Here is a 17399-nt window from a genome sequence, read left to right as displayed (position 1 = left end):
GGAGCTTTTTTCACCACAAACATTTTAGGGTCAGAAAGTAAAGAATGGATTTTGTTACCTTCTCAGCTTATATAAGTGTACATATTAATTTCTTCCAAATGCTTGCTACTGTAGTTGGCATTATTCACCATCACTTCTGCCAGCAGTGGGTTTGGAGTTTGGTTCACAAAGAGAATGGAAGGAACAGCTTATTTCAGGAAAAAAGTAGATTTGGCCTAGAATATGTGGAATCATCTCAGGTTCACATGTACATTATTAAGTTGGACATTCAGAGACATTTAGTGGCTGTGCTTCCAGAGGTTGGTGGAATATAGGAGTAGTCTGTAGCTTTGCAAAGTCAAGCCCTTGGCCATGAGCTTTCTTATTGTGCCTTTGGAAGGCTGTTTTTTAGGATGAGAAGTTTCTCTCTCTCTGTGTTTCTGTTGAAAGACAGAAGAAGTCTGCCATGTAATGGAAATGGGCACTCCCAGGTGTATGGACTTTGCAAGTGTAATTCCCCAAACAATTCTTTAAAAACTATTTTAAGCCAAACCACACTCCAACAATAAGCATAGATCAGCGATGGGCAGCCACAAATGGTTCAGATAAGCAGCCAAAAGTTCAAATGCTCAAAGAAAGCTTGTTCAAACCTCTTGAGTCCACAAAGCTGTGGTAGAAATCTCACAAGAACAGACCTTCTTTGTGAGATTTATTACATGCCTACTTCAAGTCCCAGCTGGAAATACCACAGAACAGTCTTTCCCATTGTATTTTGACATTTCAGCCGTGGCTAGAAATAAGAGGTAAAAGAACTTATCATAACTTTTGAGAACTTTGGAACTTTGAAATGGTTGAGTTCAAACTTTGTTACAGCCATAAGAGAAGGCCTGACCTGTACTTTCCTGAACCCCTTCTGCAAGCATCTGAAGGGTACTGTTGCACATGCAACAAGGAGAGATTTCCAGAGGCCTGTCAGAGACTGGTTAGGCACACGCTTTCTTTTTCAACAAGGGATATATCAAACTTCCATGTCCAGATTTATGTGATGCATGGGACATTACAATATAGCCTTGGTTAATTAGCAAAAACATCAAGGAAAAGCACAGTAACATAAAAATTACAGATGTTAAATTTCTGGATTTGATAACTGTGATAAGTGCAGAATTTGACAAGGGTATTCTTCAACACAGGGAGAGAAAGAGATGAAAAGTCATATCAGAGTTATTAGGAAAGCACAGAATCTAATTTAGAATTGGTGGAAAGATTTGGGGGTTTCGTGTTTTACTGAAAATGAGAAGTTTAATTTATGAAAATAAGTTTAATTTATGCAAAATCATGGTATTAGCTTCATTTTCATTAGTAGTTCCTGTAGTTCTGAGTCAGAAGATCATGTCATTACATTTTCCTAGATGTAACCTGTGCAGTACAACATACATTCACTTAAAAACCTGCAGAGAACAGAGCTATGTGCATGGGTTGTGTCTCCTTGCCAGTACGGGCTATATCTTGCTTTACTCCATAAATAATCCTTGGCTACCTTCTCACCATGTTCTCCCATCTTGTTTTCCCACAACGTGTATTGGTGTATTTTAGTGCCCACCTGTTTTCCCCCACTCCCCACGGCATTGGAGGTTCTGCACAGACCAATTCTTTGTACATATAATTATTTCTAAGTAGTTAGAAAACATTCATGTTCCTAAAACGAAACAGTTCCTGAGTTATTTTGATAAACAGATATTAGAGCCCATTGAGTGCGTGTTACACGCACACGCTTTTACCTGCAAAGCTCCTGAGGTGTGTGGTTACTGTGTGCACACTGGTGGAACATGTAAAGAAAGGAAAGAAGGGAAACAATTTATTCTTAAAATTAAACCCTTATTTTCTGAAAAGTATATGCTTTGTTATTTGTCTTTGAAGGACATCTAAATACCATGTTCTGATATCCCCTAGGCTCAATCTTGAGAGAAACAGAAATTGTTGCCCATTTCAATGGGAAAGATTACAGGTTACAAGTCTCCAGCAGCAAAGTGAGCTTCATTGTACTTTGTATGTGCCTGCCTTTGCCTTTAGCTCCGTCAGTTTCATGGCTTTGTCTTCTACATGACCTTCCACCCCTTTTGACTAGAGAATCTAGACAAACTTTTGTGATATTTTTCCTCAGGTATGTTGGAAGATGCCTTCCTGTCTCATAATTCTCTTAAAATGTCACATTGCATTAGAGCAGCACAGTTCCACCAAACTGCATCTATTAATCAGTAGAGTAAGGCCTGTGAAAATCACTGAACTTAGCAACAAAATTGGGTTGATGGAATAAGATGAGATTCTTGCAGACCTTTCAAAGACTGATTATTTGACAGCTCAACTAGCTGGAAAGTTTACTTCTCCTACAGGTCAGAAGTAGGAAACTCCATTCTTCTGATTTACAGCAATGGAAGACTTCCCAGTGTTTCCTTCCAGCCAACTGGAGCATTCCCCTCTTGCATTATTATTTATTTCTCATTGTCATCTCCAGTGTTCATTTGTTTCTCATTTTATGTTTAGAGCACACTTAGAAAAGAAGCCAACACGAAAACAGTTCTGGTATGTTAATAAGATTCTGAGGCCAAAATAAAATCTTGGGAAGGAAGAAAAAATGCTGCACATCAGGGAACAAAATCAAAACAGATCAAACACATGCTCTGGATTTCACTCTGTATTAAAAGGAGTAACAATAATGCTTCTGTAATATCTTCCATCAGAGATCTGCAGTATGCTTTGTAAAAATTGCTGCTTTATTCCTCACAGTCCTAAAGCATTACCTAACAGATACAAGTGGGTTTGTTGACCAGTGAAATGTGGAACCACCAATGAATATTTTAGCTCATGCTTTTCTTTCACTGTTTTTTATTTCCACCTGGATGGCTCACCGAAAAATCTCATGGATCCTGATAAAAACAAAGGAAAAGAGACCATCGTGGAGCTTATATAGACATTTTGTTGTTGTTGTTATTGTTTTCAGTATAAAATGAAAACAAGAAGAAATACCCTTTGCCACTTACTTCATTTAGGAATCATATCTAATTAGTAGTGTTGCATTTTTATGTATAAATATGTAACTCACTTCATGATTTGCAATGAAACATAAAGCCTGGAGGGATTTGAAGGAGACATTGATAGAAGGGTAGCCAAGACCTACAGAGATTTCTGGTTTTTTCTCTAGAGGTGATCTCTCTTTACTACAGTTCAGCTGCTGTAGATGAAAATCAGCATATGAAAGTTCATGTGGCAATGGGGAGCCTTGACAGCTGAGCCCACAGTACCCCACTAAGATGAGCAGGGCAGGCACATAGGTGTTAGGGAGGGGCAAACAAGGACCCAAATTATCAGGCAGGGGGTGGTGATGAGGTAGGTCCCAGGTGAAGCTGGGAAATCAGTCCACATCTCACGTCCAGTGACAGTGACCAGTGTCAGACACAGCCCAGTGATCCTGGGGAGTCAAGGTTGAGCTGGGAGGTGAGATCAGGGGTGCAGGATCAGTGAGCCCTGTGCTCAGGCTCTGGTATAGATCAGGCAGGGACTGATGGACCAGGACTGATGGTAAATGGAGCCCCTGAGCCCATGGGTAGGTAGAGTCCCCAGGGGAGGCTGCTCAGGACCAGTAAGGCATACTGGCACACTCAGGCACAGAGAAGTCCTCAGAGCTTCCAAGGCAAATGATGTTTATTGAATGGACCAGAGTGGTGAAAAAGTTTAATCCCTGGTGTTACTTATTTCAGAGAGCATTAGCATCAGTAATATGTAATTATGAACAGTGTTACCAACTGCATACAAAGAAAGTAACAGTGTGGATGTAGAAGCTTGAGTCCAGCTTGAGTGTCTAAAAATTATAAGACCATATTTCAGAACTTCTTTTATCCTGAAGGGATACCATGGACCTGCCAGACTAAATAAAGGAACAGTCTGACTTAGGATCCTGCACCTATTGTATGCATAGATGCCCTCTAAATGGAAATAATTCTGATCCAGATATCAGAAAGTATTTTGGCAATACATGAGGATATTTATGACTATCCACCTAGCCCCCTGTTTTTTATATACCTCTTAGGGAAAACAAAGGTTACATAATCCTTCTAAAATCCCTTCTCAAGGAGATTTTCTCGGAGTAGGTCAAACAATGCTAAACAGTTTCATAAATGTATTTCAAGCACAGATCTTAATTTTTATTTTTTGCTGTTGTGTAACATCAGGAGGATGAGTCGCAAAAAACTTCACTATTTGAGGGAAATAATTAAGATTATGGAGGTTGAAGTGTGGTAAACAGAATCCCTGCACAAATGGAGACATTTTACTGGAAATTAATTGGTTGCTATTTAAGAAATTAATGAAGGTTAGCAGTGATGCTGAGAACTGGGTGAAAGGACTTTGGATTTCTGGTAGATTTTGCTGCTAGTTTCTTGTGGTCTGTTGCCCCAGCTAAGGGTAATGAGTAGGGCCAGCATATTAGTGAAAGGAAACTGGCACTGGCAAAGGGTTTTTTTGTTTTGCTCTACCATGTCGTGTGGCTGTGACAAAAATTCAGACTTTCAATTGCATTTTTTTTCAGGTTTGCTAGAACTAGCCTTATGTTCCTCAAATGCTGCTTTCTGACAACTGTTGGAACACTGGGTTAGGGTTGTTCCCCTTATTTTTAGTTTTTAATGGCAACTGAAAGCTACTGAAACTGGATTCATGATGGAAGGATCTCAGGAAGAGGAGATATGGCAGACTCCTTAAAACTAGGGAGGGTGTTCCACAGACTGAAGTTTTTGAGGAATTTCTGCCAGTTAAAACAAGACAGTGAAATAAAATACCTTTAATAATAGGACCATAACAGAAAACTTTCAGCTTGTGAAAGTTCCTTGTGTCATACAATGTAGGTTATGGCAGTTACTGTGTATTAAAGCAACAAGTCAATGGCACAAAACTGAAAGTAGTGGGTGTGTCATTTGTGAAAACCAAAGAGAGAGGGTTCATTATCCAAACACTCCCTACTCCCTGCTTTGGGCTTTGGAAATCATGGCTTTCACATGGAAGATTTTTACTGAAAGGAAGAAAAAAACCCATGAAAAACCAAATACTTAACACAGAAACATTCAGGTTTAAGTTTGCTTTGTAAATCCTTTGGGGGTAGTTAATCTGTAGTAAAATCTTGCAGCAGAGGGTGGGACAACCCTATAATTTTCCATTTGGTATTTCCTTTGTTATTTGATATGTAAGCCTAGTTCATGCATAATAATTTAAAACATAACACTATGGAGATTTTCTGGATGACTTTATAGACTAAACTTGTTCCCAGCACTGGTTTACAAAGCAGAAAAGCAAATCAGATTGTCAAATGAAAATTACTTAGAAATAAGAAAAGTATTTACAGAATAGATGCATAGTTCTTTGTGCATAATGTAATTGAACATACTTGCCAAGGATAAAATATGAACAGCCACAAAATTAATTTCTATACAGTGGGTTTGAAAGGCAGCCATTTTATAGGGCTCAGTGAAGCAGTTTATCTAGGGGTGGACTGTTTGAAATGGGTTTAGTGTAGTTATGGCTTACACGATCAGGAAAGTGTTCACTACTAGCACATTTTGCATGATTCTTGTATTTTCAAGATTTTGTGAGTTTACTTTGAAAAGATCTCCTTGGCCACCAAATCTCCTTTGCTGAGGAGGAAAGTCTATTCCTCACACCTGTATGAAGGTGGAAAATTTTGTTGTGCACCACCAACAAAAAAAATGGTTGTGTTACTTACAGACATCATTTAAGAGAAGCTTAGTTATTAGAGCTTGCAGATGGAGGAAGAAACCATTCCAGACTATGAGCACATTCTTTGTATTCCTGTGGATTATAAAAGCATCTCTTGAAATTCTAAATCTCTGGTTATTCCAAAACTGTGTTTTGTTTGTTAAAAAATGACTTGTCAAAAGTTCAATCACTTTTTCAGTTTTTTAGGGATTCTATTTAGTAAAGCTTTGCCCTTCTATTAAATCATCTTGTTAAAGAATCCAGAAGCTGATAATATATTTCTATACTGTATCTGTGGGATAAATACAAGATGGCTGCATTCTTCACACCAGTAAGCAGTATTCTTCAGTGAGATTGAAATAAGAATACTTTGCAACCAATTGTATATTCAGTTGATGGACACTCTCTGGAGAAGATGAATGACTATATTGTTTAATCCTCTTATTAACTGTGGTGCTATCATGGCATCTGCTGTTCAGTATCCTTCAGTATCCTTGAAATATCCTTCACATTACCAATGGGAGCCAAATCAAACTAGTGGGCTCATTAGCAGGTCTTTGAATCAGTCTTATTTTATTCAATAGATTAAAATAAAATAAAGATGTTCCAGTACAGAGTTACATTGATTCACCAGGAATGTACTGTCCATTGTAGAAGTAATACAAAGTTTCTTCTAACTCATGACATTTTAGGTTAAAAATAAAATCTGAAATTTCACTCAAAAGCATATTTTTCTCCCATATACTACTTACTTATTTGTGGTTTTCTTTGCATGTGTAAAATAGTTGTTTGTGATTGTTTAAATGTCATTATATACATATTTTTCAGCAAGATCCACATAGTTTTTTTAATTTTATTTTATTATTTTTTATTTTAATGGACATGCAACTACAAATGCATTTTAAAAGAAAAAGATAATATTAGGAAAGAATCAGTCTTAACACAAGAATTGATTATTTCCCTGGCATGTTTCTGGTCTGTCAATAGTTTGATGTTGCCCAGAGCAATAGAATATCAAAGACTTTCCCACGGAAGTAGATGAATGACCAAACTCTAAGGGCATAAATGGAATTTATCCTGCATGATTTATGGATGACATGCATATTATCTCTGAGCATGTGAAATAGGAATCTGCATATCACTATTTATTAAGAGTATTCAGAATTTAGCAGTGAAAAGTTGATAATGGTGAATGTTAATTACTGGGAAGTCATACCATTAGAAACTTCAATAAAATTCTACAGCAATCTCCTCTGCCAAAACTAATTAAGAACTTAAAATGTAAGGAGGCTGAGCAATAAGTAGTGATTGTCACAGTTACTTGCTGAGGATTTACCTGAAGCATTTGAAACAACCTGTCAAAGATGTTAGCATTTTTCTACTTTATTGCTTTCTTGTACTCTGTCAACTGGTTACATACAAAAGCTTCTGGATGCATTATATAGGTGTTTGATAACCAATTCCACAGCCCTCAGAGTCTTCCTAGCCTCAGCTTTTTAACCAGTGTATGAGTTCAGGTGGCTGACAGCTTGAATGGCTGGAGGAGAAATTTGTAGAAAAACTCAGTCTGAAATATGTCTGAGGTCTGAAAAACTGCCTGCTGGTGCTACCCCTTCTCACATCTGCTAATGGGTATGCAGAAAGATGAATAAAATAAAAACTGAAGGAATTTACATATAGGAAGAAGAAAAAGCTATTAAAAAATAGATTTCTTTCTTCCCCAATTCTTCCATTTCTTTCCCTTGCAACTGTAAAGGTACTGCTTGTAGTGTACTCAAAGGTATGAAGCTGTAAAATGATTTGCTACAGCTGAATTACAAGTAAAAGCAATCAACTCAATCACTTTTGCTTGATTTTTGCTTCTCCTTACTTCATTGTGCAGTCTGAAGTGTGGGCTAGTGAATATGTTCTGCCTTTTGCTCCCCAGTGTTCTGCAGAATGTGGTGATGGAATCCGTACCCGCTCAGTGGTTTGCATGACAAACCATGTCAGCAGTTTGCCTCTGGAAGGCTGTGGCAATAACAGACCCTCTGAAACAACTCCCTGCAATAATGGACCCTGTGCTGGGAAACAGGAGTGGTTTGCTGGGGGCTGGACACAGGTAAACTCTATATCTAACATATTTATTAAAATCTTTTTCTGCTGGTATTTTGGGTTTTTTTATGTACTTTTCGTGCAGGCACACTTATGTGTGCCTTAAAGTATTTCTTCATCTCTGCAGAATATTTGGATTTTTTTCCTGCATTTTGCTGGGTTTGTGTTCAATACTTTTCAGATCCTGCTGGTTTTCTACTTTGATGGAAATAAGATTTTGTTCTTCACTTCCTCTGTACCTTCAGTTTGCTTTCTCAACTGACCCTTTAGAGTTATAAAACAAAAGATTACAGAAAGCTGCTTAGCATATTGAGGTGAATGCTAGAGCTACATTTGCACCCTTTAAAAGTATAGCCTTTGTGATTAGGAATACCTGCAGGGTATACATAGACATGTATGAGAGAGAGAGATATTCCAAAAGACAAAACCCCATGGTTAAACCCAAAAAGGAGCTTCAGTATTATTGTTCTGAAATGTGTGATAATGGGTGAAAAGAACAAAATTTGCTTAGTGTCCTGTATCCTGGTGCTCTTTCCTTGAGGTAAATTTTTCTCTTGATCCCCATCTTAATAGTCCTTCTTGCTGTAAATAACATTTCTGCTGTCAGGAACAAAGGCATTTCAGCAGCTGTCAGCTGGTGGTCAGACATTTATGTCCCTCTCTCCAGTAGCCTTGAGAGCCTTTTGGACTGCTGGTACCTGCACTGCATCGAGTTGTTAGGGGAAAGTCTCTTGGCTGTGCTGTTAACTCACTGCATTTCAGATTCCAAGAATCTTCCAGGTGATAAGGAGTTGGAAATTATACTGGTACAGCTGAGCTGGAGATTACAGGGCCACTACTATGCTAATGCTTTCAAGTGTAAGTGATAATTATATGTATTTTTAAGAGTAATAACAAATTTGGATTTAAAACATACTTAGCTGCAGTTATAATGGATAAGATCTGGGCTGTGTTACTTACACCGCTCCATGCAGGTGAATGGGAACTTTGTATCCATGCTTGCTGCCGCAGAGAGAGGCCTTCAGTAAGGTCATCCTGACTCCTGTTCTGAATAACAAAGTTTCTGTCCCTCACAATTTGCTGTTCTGTTAAGCCAATTCACCTTCTTTCTTCGCATAAGATTGAATTGTTTGATGCATACCAGGGGTACAAAGTCTTTGCTGTATGTTAACTGAAAGAACTATCTGACAGCATCTATTCCACCATCCAAGTCCTGACATATGAATACCAAAATGAAAGCAGATAGTCAGTAGATCAGAGTCGGAGGGGGGATTGGTGGATGACATTTCTTGTTATGCTCTGCTAGAGCTAAAGCTGAATGATAGGACACTGGTTTTTGGAGGAGGCATTAAAAGAGAGCAGTAGCAGAGATGTTCAGTGGTAAAGAAAGTGCTGCTGGGTTATTTTCTCTTGAGTTTATTTGGATGCAATCATCTCAAGGTTCTTCATTCAGCTGAAGGCTTTTGTGGGTATCTGGTAAACGGATCATAAATTCCACGAAAATATAAACAAAATCCCCAGGTTTAATAATATTTGATTGGTTTAGGCTAGAAAAAGCCTTTGAAAATCATAGTCCTTTATGCAACATAGAAACCAATATGTTGTTGAATCAACTTCTAAAAACCTTTCTACCAGTGCCAGGAACAGCATTATGTGTGTGTTTAACCTTTAAATGGGCAGTAAGAGCCGATGCGAGTAAAATGTTCAGAACTGGAACCAACACTGCAACACACTGCCACTTGCAGCCATGAAAAGAACGCCCTGGCAGATCAAGACATTTTCTAAAAAACATACAGAATGTGCAGATCTGTAAAGCTGTGACCTCCAAAGGTTCAGTGCAGTGCATACAGCCCTGCTTCAGCAAGAAGCAGTAACACTGTTTATGGAGAAAGTAAGATACGCTTCTCTTTTAATTAGAAAAATAAAGGCCTGATTTTTTTGTAGCTGTAGATAAAACTACACTTCTATATTTCTCCAAAAGCACACTTACAGTCATATGTCATCTTTTTCGTAAAAATAACTAGAAACATGTTTTCAGTCTGAGGTGCCATGTGGAATAAAAATGTACAGAAACAGTTTTAGCCACTGTAACCATGTTTAAGATAAAAAATTAAATCTGTCATTAAACCGTGACACACTTACGGTCACTTTTAGTCACTATTGTATTCTTCAGCATTTTCTTGTCCCAGTTCCTAGCTGTGACTGCTGGTTACTGTGTTAGTACTTGCTAAAGAAAAAACTGAAAAAGTATTAACAACAGCAACAACACAACTTTTACCTAAGCTACTCTTCTGGTTCTGAGGTGTAAAAACCCTGCCACAGGAACTTAAGGAATACTTTACCCTTTCCCTTTTTCTTCAAGTCATATATATGTCAATGGTGGAAGAAAAGATACAGGCAAGTTTGTTTTGCTGAGGAAAGAACAAGGAAATAGAGTTTGGATATTAGTGTCTAGGTATGTGTCCAAGAATAGAGAATAAGCAAAACTTTATAAATTTTCCTGATTTAATATTTATTTAAAATTCAAGTATTATGTGTGTGTGTGTGCTGTTTTATTTCAGAAACAAATAATGTGGGTAAACATGTTACTTTGGAAACAAGCTGAAGGGCATCTGTTGGATAACAAACTCCACCTTTTTTTTTTTTTTTTTTTTCCTCTGGTGCAGTGCTCTACTGAATGTGGCAGTGGAACTCAACAGAGGGAAGTAATTTGTGTTAGGAAAACTGAAGGTAATTTTGAGGTTTTGAACCCCTATGACTGTTCATATTTGGAAAAACCTCCCAGCCAGCAATCTTGCTACCTCAAACCCTGTGGATCTAAGTGGTTTCATACAGAATGGAGCACAGTAAGTCTGTCATGCTTTTCTATAACTAGATGTGTTTCATGCATATTTTTCTGTGTTTTTCTCTTGAAAAGGAAACAATAACAATTTGGATAAAAGCATTGATCATGAAATTGACTTATTCTTGCACAGGAAAGACACTAATAAGAAAGCAGCTCTTTGGCACCCAGTGGAGCTTAGGAAAATGAGGAGGTATCTTTACCAGGAGGAGACACAGCGTAGTTGTCTTATCATCACTAATCTCTTCAGAATCTTCCTGTTTTATGAAGTTGGTTTGCTCCTTCAGTGAAACTGTCTTGTACACTAAAAAGTTCTGTTCAAACCTCTGGTATGACTAAAATTGAGAAGCATTTAATAAAGAATGAGGAATGGATTCAGCTTTACCATAACTTTTACTGTAAACCCTTCAATATTTAGAACTCTAATGAGAGAAAACTTATTGTAGAGCTTCATGTATCTTCAGTGTCCTCTGGAAATGCACTAGCTACATTTATCAGTGCCATAAAATACTCTGGTCTTGTCTGTCTTTGCATCATTTTCTATACCTGACAAAACTTACTGGATTTTTACAAAATAACAACGTTTTTCTCAAAACAGAAAGTCCACTGTCATGTTAGAATGAAAAATGGTGTGAAAAGTGCTTAGATGGCATCATATCTAGTGCAGGAACTTACACTGTTCCTTGAGCCTTAAGTCAAATTCAGAAGGACAGCTCTGAAATGTGGAGGCACCTCAGATGCCTTCAGTTTGAGTTCCCTTAGTTAGGAACTGTTGAAAATACCTTATCCAGATGACTTGAGAGGGAGAAATTATTTTTGTTTTCCCTTTTACAAATGCATAATTATTTGACTGGCCTACTGGCAGAATTAAAAAGCTAAGAAGAAGGTAGACTCCAACAAAATAAATCATCTGAAGGGAATCCTGATTTTTCTTCCTTAATTGTAGGTATAGATATTTATTTAAAAACATTATTTGAGTTGGGCTCATAACAAAGCCACATAGATTGAAGTTGCTGAAAATTTTTTTGATTCTTAGTTTGGATTGAATCACTTCCCCTTAGCAAACCCATTTCCGAATGTGAACCTGCAGGTGTGTGGCCCGGATATGTCTGTGTCCATAGAATGCTGCAGATAGATGCCTTCTGAAAGTGAAAATACACGTTCCCTTTGGCAGGCAGAGAAGAAACAAGGTGCTAAGACTCATCAGCTGATAAGTATTTAGAGATCCCTACTTACTGTTTAAGTTCCTACTTCCTAGGAAGTGGTGTCTAAACATCCTTAAGGGACCAAGCCTTTGTGAGCACCTTATCTGCAGGAATAAATACGTATGCTAGCTGAGGTTTTTCAGTTCTCCTTCTGTATCGACAGAGTATGTGGTGTGTCTTACTGCTAGACCTAGAGAGAAAGGATTTTGGGGTTAGCTGTGAGCAGAATCACTGGTTCAAAGCCCCTGTACTAGATTTTGAAACTGTCCAGTTCTATCTTCAGCAGATGTTTTATATGACCTAGGATGTGTGGCTTCTCAGGCATGGAGATGAAGTGGCTGGCTGACACAGAATGCTGGGTTTCTGTACAGGGTGTTGCATGTAACATCTAAATTCTGCCTTGGTTCCCTTCCAAGTGCTTAGGATTTCTACAAACCTAAACTGAAGTTCTTATTGTTCAGTGTGTGAGAATTACAATATTCTATACAGGCATGTAATGAGTAATTATATTACTAACCCCAAGCATTCTCTTACTGTCGCCACAGGGCTGTGTCTTTTTCAAAGTGGGGAAAGACTGTAGATGAAAAAGCAATTCAGCAATACATTATTGAGACTTCTAGCTCACTTTCTACAATATCTGATTTTATGATAGTGATAAGTTGTTTTTGCAATGTTAGGAAAATAAGTAATTATGCCTCAAAAGTTAGAAAGAAAACATTTGTAGTAGCTCGAGGCTATTAAGGTTTTAATCGTTATAAATGACTCAGGTTTAATTAAGTTTGTGAGCATTTAGGTCAAACTGGAGAGTAAGCCAAATCTCAAAGACCTCACTGAGGCAAAATTCTTGAAATCAACAGGGGATTTGCTTCAGTATGGGCAGAAATGTGTAATAATTGGCTTTAAAAACACCATGACAAGCAAGTATAAAAGTCTCTGGCTTCATAAGACTTTGAAGCAGCACAGAAGTATAGTATTTAGAAATTCAAAGGAACCTGTAATGCTTAGTAAAATTGTTGTGCTGCAAGAAGTGAAAAATAAATAAGCATTAGAAAAAAGCAATTTAAATTATTCCCAGTCATATATAGAAGGAAACAAAAAGGCATTGGAGGTCAGTGCAGTCAAGTAGTCAAGTTCAGTGCACAAAGTTCTTTAAGTAAGATATACAAATACTGTGGAAAGAGTAAATTTGGGAGAAAAGTATAAATAATCAAAGAATAGGATTAATAATTTGAGAGGCAAGTAGCTAACTAATAAATTCAGAAAAGGAAATACTCTAGCTTGCTTTCAGTTGTGCAGTGTCCTCCATGTTTATTTGCCCAGTTGTTGCCTCTGTGGTCAGATATTTTTTGAACCTTTCAAAAATGGAACCCATACATTAAGGCCTTCATTATTCAGAAACAAAAAATAACACAATTGGTGAAGTTGATAAATGGCTACAGTGATGCCTGGGTGTGGCTTCAAGGTTCCCATTTTTGTCTTTCTGCATTTGCACGGCCCAAATGGTCTTCATGAACTTCAGCTTTTGTATTCTAGTGTTCCAAGTCCTGTGAAGGAGGATTCCGGGTTCGGGAGGTGAGATGCCTATCAGATGACATGACAGCCAGTAATCAGTGTGACCCTCAGCTTAAACCTGAAGAAAAAGAACCATGTAACACACACGATTGTATCCCTGAAATAGGTAAGGAAGAGGAAGGTTCTGTTTTAACTATGGAACTCCATCTAGTGGAGAAAATATTTATTATTTTTGCAGCAGGTTTAAAGTATATTTTCTTTATCAAGTTCAGGGTTTTAGTTTTAGAGAAAATACAGCTCTTTTCTTTGGTACAAAAGTAGGTTTTCATTTCTGATTAAAACTGTTTTCCTTTTAACATGTAAGAAACTTGCTTACTTTCCAAGTTGCTAAGAAAGTGAGAAATCTGTTTCTGTGAAAATGGTACATATGGGGTGGGTTTATGCAGCCTCCTTGCATTCTCAAAGGTTTCTTGTAGCAGTCTTTAAAACAAAACAAAAGGATCCCATATGATACACTGTATCAGATCACAGATCTGTAAGAACCAATAACAAACTAAGGCAGTAAGGACAAGCAGATTTTCTTTTATATATAGTAATTATATAGATACACATAATTTGACATTGGAATAAGTCATCCATCTCATATAGATTTTATGCTAATAGTATTGCGATTGACTAAGCAAAGGAAGATGCAAGTATTTAGAAAGAGTTTCCTGTGCTACAAAAAAAATCAGTTGAGAATTATTCTTAACCAGGACACTGTTTCTGTGATCACATACCCAATCATATGAAAATATTAGTTGTCACTTACAAAGTATTTCTAAGCCTGTTGGTTGTAAAGGAAAATTTCACAATATGAGCAGAACACATCCTAACACATTAGAAAAATGGGGAATCTTAACACTAGTTTTTGTCCTTTTTAATTTTTATAAATTGTTTCTAATATTTTTAAGGAGAGAGGCAGTTTAGTATTTCTAGTAAATATAGTATTTAGATTCATTAGTATTTGGAGATAACATCTGCAGCTTCTGATGTTATCTCTACATTCCCACAGGAGATCAGTACCTGTGAATCTAAAAATGGACAAGTGCCTAAGCGAAGAATTCTAGAGACTTTCCTAACATCTTTATTCAAGAGAAATTTCTTATTTAAAGAAAACAGGAACAAAACCCCCAAAACACCCACAGCAGTATAAATGGGGATAGATAGATAGATAGATTTCTTTCCTGTCTTTATGTGTCTTTATGTTAAATGTAGGAGATCTTGAATAATCTAATTTATTTGCATAGCTAGCCTGTTTTAACGAGACCATGAATGTTTAAATACCAGTCCAAGGGATTTTACATGGTTGCTCTAATACTGTTGCTTTGGTTTCTTCTCTTTTCCTTTTTCTCCACAGATGAGAACTGCAAAGATAAATACTACAATTGCAATGTGGTGGTTCAGGCTCGGCTCTGTGTCTACACCTATTACAAAACAGCCTGTTGTGCATCCTGTACACGTGTGGCAAACAGACAATCAGGATTTCTAGGACGTAGATAACAAAAATCCTTCTACTCAAAGTGGCAATGTCAGTCTTTGGATGGAGCTTGAACAGTGTTACAGCAGGTTTTAGCTTATTAGAGGTGTTTTTTTATATTGCTGACTACATCAAGACTGTGGTTAAATCTCACCCTTTCAGTTACAGTTATTGTGCAGTTATTTTTTTTAAATGTTTGTTGTAAAACCATGATCTTTTTAAAGCATTAGTCTTTAATGATACTATTCTTTGCACCTGCTCATCAGATAATTATTTAAAGAGTATACCAGCCTTAGTATTGTGAAAGTAATGAAAACTAAATGAGTCACAGTCAATTGCTGGAGATAATTCATGAGTTTGGATGCAGCTGCTGCATTATTTTCTGAGTGCTTACTCTTAACTTGGTATTTTGGACTGCCTTAAATTATATGACTAATTCAATGAAACATGCACACTTCACAGAGAACCAGATCTTTGAAGACCCATTTATCATCATTTTCTTAGTACTCTCACATATATTTTTAATTTCTTCAGTCTATTCATAATAAATTAGTGTCACTGTTAAGCCCTCTCAGTTGTACTTTTAACTGACTTCCTGTCCTCAGGCAGCAAATGTATATATACTTGACTGCCCAAAAGTGCCTTGATATTTTATTCATAAACTCTTGAAGTTACACTTTTATTATTTTTTAAGGATTTTAAAATACGTTACCTACCAGAGTGCCACTAGGGTCTAGCCCTTTAAGTCTTTAACAACTGCAGCTGTCAGCAAGACAGATTTACCAGAAAGGTGAAGAGCCTTTGCTGGTATAAAACAAAAAAGTGATTGTTTTCCTTGGCAAGGTCTCTTTCCTGTAGGGCATTGATTTCAGTGAGCTGGTATCTTGCCTCATGTCTGCACTATTGCTTAACAACTGCCATACCAAAGTGCCTTGTCCAGACCCACTCTGGATATGTGAAGAGTTTCTGAAAAATACACCAAAGGGTGCAGGCCTTAGTGCTTTATAGTAGTAGCTCCTCTCAGGATCAGGAAGCATTATGAGTGTAGTAGCTGAGGATCTTTAAAGAGGAGTTCCTTGCTATTGACATTCTTTAGGTTTTGATCACTTATTACAACATACTTGTCTTTTTACAGTCAGTTTCATCACACAGATCTATTCATATGCCTCCTCTTCTACTACTCAAGAATGGTTCCAGACTTGAACCTGAATATAGGTGGTGATTTTTCATTTCTGCAATTGCTGTACTCAGCCTTAGGACTTGGTAAGAGCAAATAGAATGTGCTGTGCACATTGAAAGTTTTTTGCATTATCTGCACATTCTTTAGCAATAACCAGAAAGGTCTTTCAAATGTGGGAATAAAGGGTGAGGGAAAAAATAAACAATTCTGCACATTCAGCTGTTTATTTCAGCATATTGCTTGTAAATTAGTGATATAAACTGTGCATATATTTCTAAGATGCCTGTTGTCTGAGTTGAAAAACAGTTTTAATAATTCATGTTAGGTCACTCTCAGTGATGTGATATAACAGTGATTAAGGTGTCCTGCTACTGAGGAAGAGCCATGTTTTAGCCTCATCATGGATACTTTTCTTTTGCTTTGGTGCAGAGGATGTAGAAAAGAGAATGGGGCCCTAGAAAGCCAAGGTTGCTCAGTGTGGTACCAGTCACATCAGTAAGTGTCACAGGAAGGTGGAACTCCTGTAGTTTAAAAGCTTCCTTGGATTCAGACAAACCTAAGATTTTTTTATTTATTCACTCATGAAAAATTCCTGTTGGACATGATGAACGACTATTGTGTGGCTAAGTGAAGTGAAGAAGTGTGTCCCCTAAAATTTGAAGTTACTCTGTTCCTATAAACCAATAATGTAATCGTTTGTTTCTATAAACCTTGATTTGGCTTTTTGCTGTAATTAATTTATATGAATATATGTTAGAAGCAGAAATACTAATAAGGTTTCCATTTGAATTCATGAATCTTTCGCAGTCCTATTCCCTTGATATTATGAAGATATATCCATGAAGATAGCTTACAGAAATATAATTATATTTCTTAGATTTTTGACCAAAGAATGATATGGAGAAAGTGCAGTATAAACAGCTCTGGAATCCAGTATTTGTAAATACAGATTTTTGTCTTGAGTATCTCATTGCAGCAATTCTTGACACACAGTATATGATTTCTGCTGTTGTCTCTTTTGTCCTAAGCAAGTGTATCCTGTCAGCTCAAGGGAGATACCTGTTCCTTAAAAAGGCCTTCTGAAAACCACAAGGGGAATGAAATGCAGAGAAGTGATCAGGTTTGCAGTCAGTTCATAGAAAATAATCTGCTTGCACAGACTTTTGTCTATGAGACAGTCAGCAACTCAGCAGGTAGACAGGTGATCCTGGACTTTTATAAAATAATGGTATTCTGCTCTGAAATATACAGCCATTGGGTTATTTTACAAAGATGATAATCTTGTTGGATCCATTAAGCTGACACTAA

General features: G+C 37.1%; 1 protein-coding gene across 2 annotated transcripts in view; it reads left to right on the top strand.

The window, feature by feature from the left end:
- Nucleotides 1–16283, top strand: part of THSD4 (thrombospondin type 1 domain containing 4) — a 244548-nt gene extending 228265 nt beyond the window's left edge. For both annotated transcript variants that reach the window (XM_030456848.1, XM_030456849.1), the window contains 4 exons: nt 7667–7840; nt 10500–10679; nt 13414–13558; nt 14792–16283. In XM_030456848.1, the coding sequence (XP_030312708.1) occupies nt 7667–7840; nt 10500–10679; nt 13414–13558; nt 14792–14934 (642 nt within the window). In that variant the 3' untranslated portion in view covers nt 14935–16283. The remainder of the gene's footprint in view (nt 1–7666; nt 7841–10499; nt 10680–13413; nt 13559–14791) is intronic.
- The last annotated feature ends 1116 nt before the right edge of the window (nt 16284–17399 follow it).

The sequence above is a fragment of the Calypte anna genome, chromosome 10 (assembly GCF_003957555.1).
Source record: "Calypte anna isolate BGI_N300 chromosome 10, bCalAnn1_v1.p, whole genome shotgun sequence".
Classification (NCBI taxonomy): Eukaryota; Metazoa; Chordata; class Aves; order Apodiformes; family Trochilidae; genus Calypte; species Calypte anna.
This window is presented reverse-complemented; position numbering and strand designations above follow the sequence as displayed.